This window comes from Phyllostomus discolor, chromosome 2 (assembly GCF_004126475.2).
Source record: "Phyllostomus discolor isolate MPI-MPIP mPhyDis1 chromosome 2, mPhyDis1.pri.v3, whole genome shotgun sequence".
Lineage (NCBI taxonomy): Eukaryota > Metazoa > Chordata > Mammalia > Chiroptera > Phyllostomidae > Phyllostomus > Phyllostomus discolor.
Genome location: NC_040904.2, coordinates 169,599,722 through 169,607,977, shown reverse-complemented (window position 1 = coordinate 169,607,977; position 8,256 = coordinate 169,599,722). Strand labels below are relative to the sequence as shown.

Here is an 8,256-nt window from a genome sequence, read left to right as displayed (position 1 = left end):
TTATTACATAGTTTTGCATTTCAGCTTAATTCCTATTTTGTTTTGACAACAAGACTGCCAACTCTTAAAGCTTTACAGCTATTCAAGAATTAGTTCTGCATTAAATACAGAATTAGTGTGACTTTGGGGTTTACTTTTATAAATAATAAAATTCAATGTCAGAAGAGTCAATGTACCAAAAAATTGAAACAGAAGATCAAAATTCATGGAAACAATTCCTGTTTGTTTGCTCAGTAGTATATTTTTTTACATTCACTGAACATCCCCTTGTCTTTCCCATAATTAAAAAGTTAATTATTATAATCAGATTTTTTTTTGTGGCTCTGAGTTTTCAAACAATGTGATTTAAATGATGTTTTTTTTACAGCACTTTGAATAACAGTAATATTGATCCTAACATTAATATAACAGTTTTGCACATAATTATATTTGTCTCTATTCTAAACAAAAATTTGAATTTATGCTAAAAATTCTGCTTATGTATTAAAAATCCAGAATCCTATAGTCTGAATATTTTATTATGATCTTTTAACGCTAGCAGTTAAAAAAAATCTAGTAATGGAGTAAAATTTCCTTGAGCGCCAACTCAGTTTCTCCTCTCACCTTGTCCCCAAGGTGGGCACTCAATAAATACAGAGGTTGGAAGAAGTAATTTTACAGATGTAATACAAATACATACAATAATTAATAATAAAAGATAAATGTTTCCCTGGGCTAGTATTTTGGCTTTCCTAGCTTTCAAAGTTACTAAACGCTGTAAACAAAGTATTAAACTACTATAAACTGTGATGATACTATAACGAGCACCTTTAGTTTGAGGCCTACTTTTCAATGATCAAGAGATGAAATTTAAAGAAATGTAAGAATGCAGCATCTTGAACCCATAACAATTTAAAACATTCATCATCATACAAGTGGTCCGAACAATTGATGAGACTAACTCCTAGTCAAAAGCATCTTTGGGAATGATGCTCCAAAGAATATTATAATTGGCTAAAATTTAATTTTTTGCATATGAAGTCTTACTAAAAAATCTTTAGTGGTAAATTATCCCTTTCTAAAAAATAAATGGCACTGGATTTATGTACAAAGCATAACCTCTAATATCTACTGAAAAGAAAAAAAGAAACAAAATAGCTTATCAGAAGTTTTAGGGATCAATCAGAAAGTTAGCCTACATAAAAAAATTACAGCAGTAAACACATAAGAGCAGCAAGTGGTGAAAGTGTTAGCTTTCTTCTTAAAATTCTTTAAAGAAGTACAAATTTAAGTTCAATAGCCTTGTTCAGTCAATTCTTTTAAACTTTAATCTAAAATCCAAAAATTTCTCCAATGAATTGACTTACTAGTTCCTCAATTAAGTTTTTTCAGCTGTTGTAATCATATCCCTGACATGACTGATTTGAAATTTGGTAGTTTTCTTTAAGTTTACTTGAATGAGGGAATTTTAAACATCACAATTTCTTGGTTAAATATTAAAACTGATCAGGATCAGAGAGTCATATAAAATAACAGAAACTTCTAATTATGGAGTTCAGGGTTTGCATTTACTATAAAAAAAAAACTTTGGATTTTTTACTATAAAAAAAAGTTTGGATTTTTCACATCAAAAGCCTTTGTCAACATTTCTCATTAAAAGAGTAAACTAACACAAAGTGAGTTTCAACAGTTTTCAGTTATTGGTAATTTTTTATAGAAATATTTTCCACTTGTTTGAAAATCACAAGGTACATTTTATTTATATCTTATCAAATTAGCTGGAGAATATCTATTGCACAACTGTGGGACATCTCAGACATTTCTTTTCCAGGATCCACTTGCTCTATGCTGCCCACTACAGGAAATGCAATTTGGCACAAAAAATTTTAATAACTCTGCACTAGGGTGACGTTTTAGTGCAATCCCATAAAAATGTTCTCTGGGTACTTGGATGCTAAGATAAGGTATTCTTGCAAGAGATACAGACTGATTAGTGTAACCAAATTTATTAAATATAAAGAACATCAGTGGGAACAGACATGACCAGAGACTGTATCTTGGTAACCCACACACCAGGAGCAGCAACCAGGGTGTGGCAGAGGATGGGACATGGGACTCAGTGATTGAGACGCAGTCTGCAGAAAGACACAGTTCTGCACTAGAGAGGAATATGAGGGTCAAAATCAACACACACAAAAAACACCTAAAAAGGTCATATAAAAATACAAATGATTGCTTTAACTGGAAAAAAATTTTAATTATTAGTGTAACTCATATTTAACTTTCATCAGATGATTTTCCTTTTTACTTAAACCATTTCTTTCCTCTTACAGGTAAATACCATTCATATTCAGCTTGCTCTGTCTTACATTTTTCTAGGCTTGGGGAAGTTGAAACACGTAGTAATCAAATATTAGTGTTTTTTCTTTAACTGAGCATATCCAAAGTGTTATGAATTTAAATTCTAACCATCAGGCATACTTTAGGAATCCATTTTTGAACATGGAAGGTTCCTGTGCAGAAATTTTTTTTTCCGAGTCAATTTTCCAGTTACATATCACATCTTAAATTTCTATGAAAGGCATGAAAACGTTAGTACCACACTTCAGGTCTTTAGCCTTGGTACTGAAAAGGAAAACACACTACTGTACATGCATTGTGTATACACACAAACATACTAATAGCAGTCAGTTGCTTAAAGTGGAAACCTCCGCTTGAAACATGAAAATATAAAATTTCACCCCTCCATTCTACCCTTCCAATAAGAAATAAATCAGGTATACCCACAGCAAGAGTGGGATACTAGAAAAGACGTTTTAACGTCTAACCTGAGCCATTTACACAATCCCAGGTCCCGACTCTGACGACTGAAATTCCAGTGTACGAGCTTTCGTTCCCACTTATGCCCCATCACCACCATCCACGGCCCGGGTCCGCGCTGCGCCCACCCGGCACGCTGCGGCTGCCGGGTCCGCGGGTCACCGGCTCCGGGCAGCACGGCTTCCCGGCTCCCGGCCGACCGCTAGTTCCCGGAGCAGGGCCTTCAGGGCTCCCAAAGCCTAGGACTCAGACGAGGGGTATCGACAGGGCCGCGAACTCTGTCATTTAAAAACTACCTAAAAGTCTCGCTGCACAAGTGGCGCGGTAGAGAACGCCGGTTGCGCTCCGTGTCGCCCGGTCTTCTCCCCTCGGCAAGGGTCGTTGCGGCCCAGGCGAGCCTCCGCGGCATCGCGCTCAGCTCCAGGTAGCGTAGAAGAGCAACCAAAGCCACCAAAGACGCCGCGGCACGTCCCAGAAGTCAGCCGCAGCCTTCCCTTCTTCTCTCAATCACAATTACCCTGGAGGCTTCTGGCGTTACCTTCGAGAAAATGGAAAAAAAGAGCGGGGAGATAGTGCTGGAAGTCGCTGACATTTTCCGTTGAATGAGATCCCTTCGACTGCATCCCTTAAACAGGCTTTTCAAACTCAGATGCATCCTCAGCGGTTTTCCATGTTGACAGATCTCTCGCCTCCCACAAAATGGGGCCGAGGAGGCGGCCGCTGTCTCCTCTATGGGCGCCGCCATTTTGTGAGGCGGCGGCGGAGCGGCTGCAGAAGCCCGGGGTGTGTGTAATGGTTGAATAGAATGACCCCCTCTAGGGAATCCCCGGCGCTGACAGTTACGTAAGGGGCCGTGCTCAAGTGCGGCGTTTAGGGAATCCGCACAGCCAGGCCACGCAGCTCTGCGGCCCACATCTCCACCACCCCTAGGAGGGCCGGTTGGGGCAGGGACTGGCGACCGGGTCTCCCCTCTACCCCGCCCCCCCTCGCCTTCGGCACGGGCCGCCGTCTCCACTCCCCCGGCTGGGTCTCCGCCCCTCACTGCGCCCAAAGTGACTGCCGAGACATTCACTGGCCTTTGAGTGTCAGGAACCTCCTAGCCACAGCCTTATTCTGACCCCACTTAAGAGACAAACTTTACTTGGGAAATAAATTCGTTTCCTAGAGTGAGCACCGGAAGCATGCTGGGCTATGTTACATAATTTCTTTCACCACCAAATAATGTTTCCATTGGAGCCACTACCTGAAATAATCCATCCAGACATTCACTAGCCTGTGACCTTGGGTTAGTCAGTGACTTTGCCCGTAATGGCCATCACTAAAATGGGAATGATGATATGCTTCATGTATTGTTAAGTTTAATTACATCTGTAGCTAAGGGCCAACACCAACACCCCTTATAAGTGCAAACTTAGTATTTGTTGAGATGTTGGGTCTCCATTTAAGCAGCCTTTTTTTTAATCTTCAAAAATACTTAAACGGGCATCGCGTTTAAGACAGGTGAGAGAAAAACAAAGTTTTACTCACATTTTAAACGTATTTACTTTTAAGATACCTTAATATAAAAATATAAACGCTAATTATTATCAAAGTTCAAAACATTACTCCCCAACCGGTTTAATTACCGTTTGTATAAATCAGTATAGCATAATTTAGTTTGATACGTGAAACCAACCAAAGGCAAGATGAATTAAGAGCATTACTTTATTTCCACAGAACTAGGGCAGTTCACACTGTTATTTAATTTATAGTTTGCTAAAGTAAGTTTGTAGATAATTCAATGGAAAATGTGCTAACCAGAAGCCCAAAATACTAGCGCAAGGCTCAGAAAAGCCAATTCCTTTAGATCTTTAAAAAAAAAAAAGAGGTAACATATTGACTTTATTCCAATCTGTGAATGATGCGTAGCGTGAGCAGCTGCCCTTCTGAGGTTCGTTTTCCTTCCGAGCGCCACACCGGTTCAGTCGGGCGGGCGGAGGACTCCCAGGCAGCCCTCCCAACAGCCGGGCCAGGGACGCTAACATTGCCTCCACCCCTAACCCTGAAACAACCGGTAGTGGCCGTTTCCCCGCGCCGCCCCCCTTTCCGCCGGCTTTGTGTGCGTGTGAAATGTGCGGCACATTGCAGATGAACCCTAAACCCGGCTAGCCGAGTCTATTGTTCCCCGCGAGGAGCTGCCGGGGCGGTGTGGAGCCAGACGCAGTGCCGCGGCCGGCCCTCGGGGGTCGCTGTGCGGCGCTAGCTGCCCAGCCGTGGCGGCGGCGCTGGCGGCAGCAGAGAAGGAGGCTGACGGAGAGGGAAGCAAGCGGGCAGCGCGCAGCGGATCGGCTGCCGCCCGTGCCTGCTGCTCTGGACGCCCCGGCCGCGGCGGCCGAGGCCGCGCATGAATGTGTGCAAGGGCCCCGCGAAGCTGCGGCCGGAAAACACGCTGTCGCCCCGCTTTCCACAAACCACCACACAGACCTCCCCCTCCCCACCCCCAGCCCCGCCTGCCCCAGCCCCGCCGCCGCCGCCGCCGCCGCGGCCGCCGAAACTCCCGGGCCTCCAGCCTCCCCGACCCCTCACCGTCGGCTCGCCTTGCCCCTCGCTCGCTCGCGCGCCCACGGCAGCAGCACCATGTTGAATCGCGTCCCCAGGCTGAGCCGCCAGAGCCGGCGTCGCTGAGAGGCGGGCGAGAGCCGGGCCGCGGGGAGGGAGGGAAGGAAGGGGTGGGGGCCGCGCTCGCCCCGCGGCTTCGCGCGGATCCGGCAGTCGCCTGCCCCTCTAGTTTCGCTCCGATTTCTTTAAACTTTTTTAGAAATCCCCCTCCCTCCTTCCCTCCTCTCCCCCTGGCCTCCCGCTCCCTCCTTCCCCTCCTCCTCCTCCTCCTCCCCCTCCCTCCCTCCCTCCCTGCGCCGCCGCCGCCGCCGCCGCCGCCACCGCCGGCCCATGACTGAGCCCCGCCGCCGCCGGCCGAGGAATGGGCTCCGGGCTCTGGTAGGAAGCGCAGGGAGCGGGGGGCGCTTTTAAAACACCGATCTGGGTTTTTTTTTAAAACCTCCTTTGAAAAAATAATGGCAAACTCGACGGGGAAGGCGCCTCCGGATGAGCGGAGAAAGGGACTCGCTTTCCTGGACGAGCTGCGGCAGTTCCACCACAGCAGAGGGTGAGAGCAGAACCGGGGGGGCAGCGCCGGGCGAGCTGGGGCGAACGGGGCTCTCCCGCCCGGGCCGGCTCGGGGTCCCGGCTGACAAGTGCTGGGCTTTCTCTCTCCCGCAGGTCGCCTTTTAAAAAAATCCCTGCGGTGGGTGGGAAGGAGCTGGATCTTCACGGTCTCTACACCAGAGTCACTACTTTAGGCGGATTCGCGAAGGTGAGTGGAAGTTTTAATTTGTATTTCCCTCTCGCTGGCCTCCTCCAAAAAGTCTCCTTTGACCCCGCAGTGGGCGCTCGGGGCCGGGGGGGTGGCCCGCGGGGGCAAAAGGCGTTCTTTTCGCTCGCAGCCGGTGGCACGGAGGCGGACGGCGGCGGGGCTGTTTTTGGCCTGGTGGCTCGCGTGCGCGCGGCGGGCGCGGGGCTCGGGCGGGCGGGCGGCCCGGCGCCGGCTCGCGCCCTGCCCGCTGCCCGGCCGCCCCGGCGGGGTCTGAGCGCCACGGCGGGGAGTGCGGGCGTGCGGGGCGCCCGCCGAAGCCCCGCGCCCGCCCCGTGCCCGCGCCCGCCCGCTCGCTCGCGACTCAGCTCTGCCGCCGCTGCCGCTCTAGCACAGGCGGAGACACAGAGACACACAGACTCTGAGAGCAGTTTTCGTGCAACTCAAAATTAGCGCGGGCAGGTTTAACATCGATAATCGGCTGCGAAATGATCCCGGCAGCCGGGGGCACAGCCTCGGCCCCGTCGCCCTCGGTTTATACAGCTAACAAAAGAAACCAGGACCTGTCTCCAAATAGCCATCTTAGGCTTCAAGGCTAGGCAGAAGCTGTAGGCCTCAAAGAAGGGCCTATGGAGATGGATAGATCTGGGAGAGGGATCGGAATCGGCCCCGGCCCCGGCCCCCCCAGAACCTGCGGACGTCGCTGTCCGGAACAGTATTGATCCTTTTGAACTTTTTTTTTTTTTAAAGTGTAAACGGACCGCGTTGAGATTTAAAAGGGGGCGACAGAGGGACTTGCGATTGGTTATTGTCCGGGCTTCAAAAACAAAACAAACCCACCAGACCCCCCCTCCCGCCCCCCCAAACAAAACAAGTGCTATTAAATACAGGGCTCTTGGGTGAAAACACAGTGATTAAAGCAGCCCTTGCTTAGTAACTCTTACGGATCGATCCGAAACACCCATTGATGCCTGAGTATCTACAGATCTCTGTAGAATGGGTATTTATTTCATAGTTAGGTTAGAGTTCTCTTGGATTGTGCATTTTCAGAAAAGCGTGGCTGTGTTTTTAACAGGTTTCGGAGAAGAATCAGTGGGGAGAAATTGTTGAAGAGTTCAACTTTCCCAGAAGTTGTTCTAACGCTGCCTTTGCTTTAAAACAGTATTACTTGCGGTGAGTAGTAGTGACTCTTGCACAGTATTTGGAAATAAGAGACTTGTGGGGATGTTTGTTTTTAGCAAACACACACACAGCACAAACCTTGCACACAAAACAGTTTTATAAACTTCTGGTAATTTCAGTTTGGGAAACATAAAATATCCATAGAGTGAGGTTGTGGGATGGTGAAAATTTTCCTCACCTATTTTAAGATTGTTTACATTTTTTTATACAGAATCATTACAGGTGACACCCCCCCCCCCCATCTTGGTAAACATTCTTTTGTGACATTGTTATTGATTGCTTGATATCCAAAAAGGGGCAGAAAGGTGATGCTTAGTAAAAGAGTTAAGATAGTTAATGAAACCTTGTATCTCTTTGGAAAAATTTTCTTTGTTTTAGAAACTTCTTTGCCTTTTTAAGATTTTTATAAAATGAAACCTCTTGTGTGGAACTGTGTCACTGAGTAGTTTTTCAGTAGAATATTTCTACATAGTATAACATGTTGGTGCCGTAGGTGACCAGAATTATTTTCATAATAATTTTTTTTAATTTTCTAGTCACTTAAAATCATTCAAAAGGATTATTATATATTTAGGAGAATTTAGGGATACTATGAAAGAAAATACTATCATTTGGATTTCTGTTTATCACAAGATAAATTTCTTAGGTAGTTGGTATGTAATAAGTTTAGATGATATATTTTGTGATTCAACTTTATTTTTGTCTCCCAGTTTTTCTTTCCTAAGAATGTTTTTATATTGTAATTCATTAGAAGGTCATCTTTTAATTTTAATGTTTACTTACCCATAGAGGGTACTTAGTTGGTGGTTGTTATTTAAAACTAAATACTGCTCTTCATACTTACTACTTTTTAATACTGATATTATAGGATGGCCTTTTTTAAATAATGTGGCTTCTGCGTAATTTCAGTTTGGCATTTATCACTG

The 8,256-nt window shown here is 46.1% G+C and overlaps 1 protein-coding gene across 2 annotated transcripts in view; it reads left to right on the top strand.

The window, feature by feature from the left end:
- Positions 1-5,710: 5,710 nt before the first annotated feature.
- The window catches only part of ARID2 (AT-rich interaction domain 2), a 164,271-nt gene continuing 161,725 nt past the window's right edge, over positions 5,711-8,256 (top strand). For both annotated transcript variants that reach the window (XM_028531863.2, XM_036019142.1), the window contains exons 1-3: positions 5,711-5,944; positions 6,058-6,151; positions 7,224-7,321. In XM_028531863.2, the coding sequence (XP_028387664.1) occupies positions 5,853-5,944; positions 6,058-6,151; positions 7,224-7,321 (284 nt within the window). In that variant the 5' untranslated portion in view covers positions 5,711-5,852. The remainder of the gene's footprint in view (positions 5,945-6,057; positions 6,152-7,223; positions 7,322-8,256) is intronic.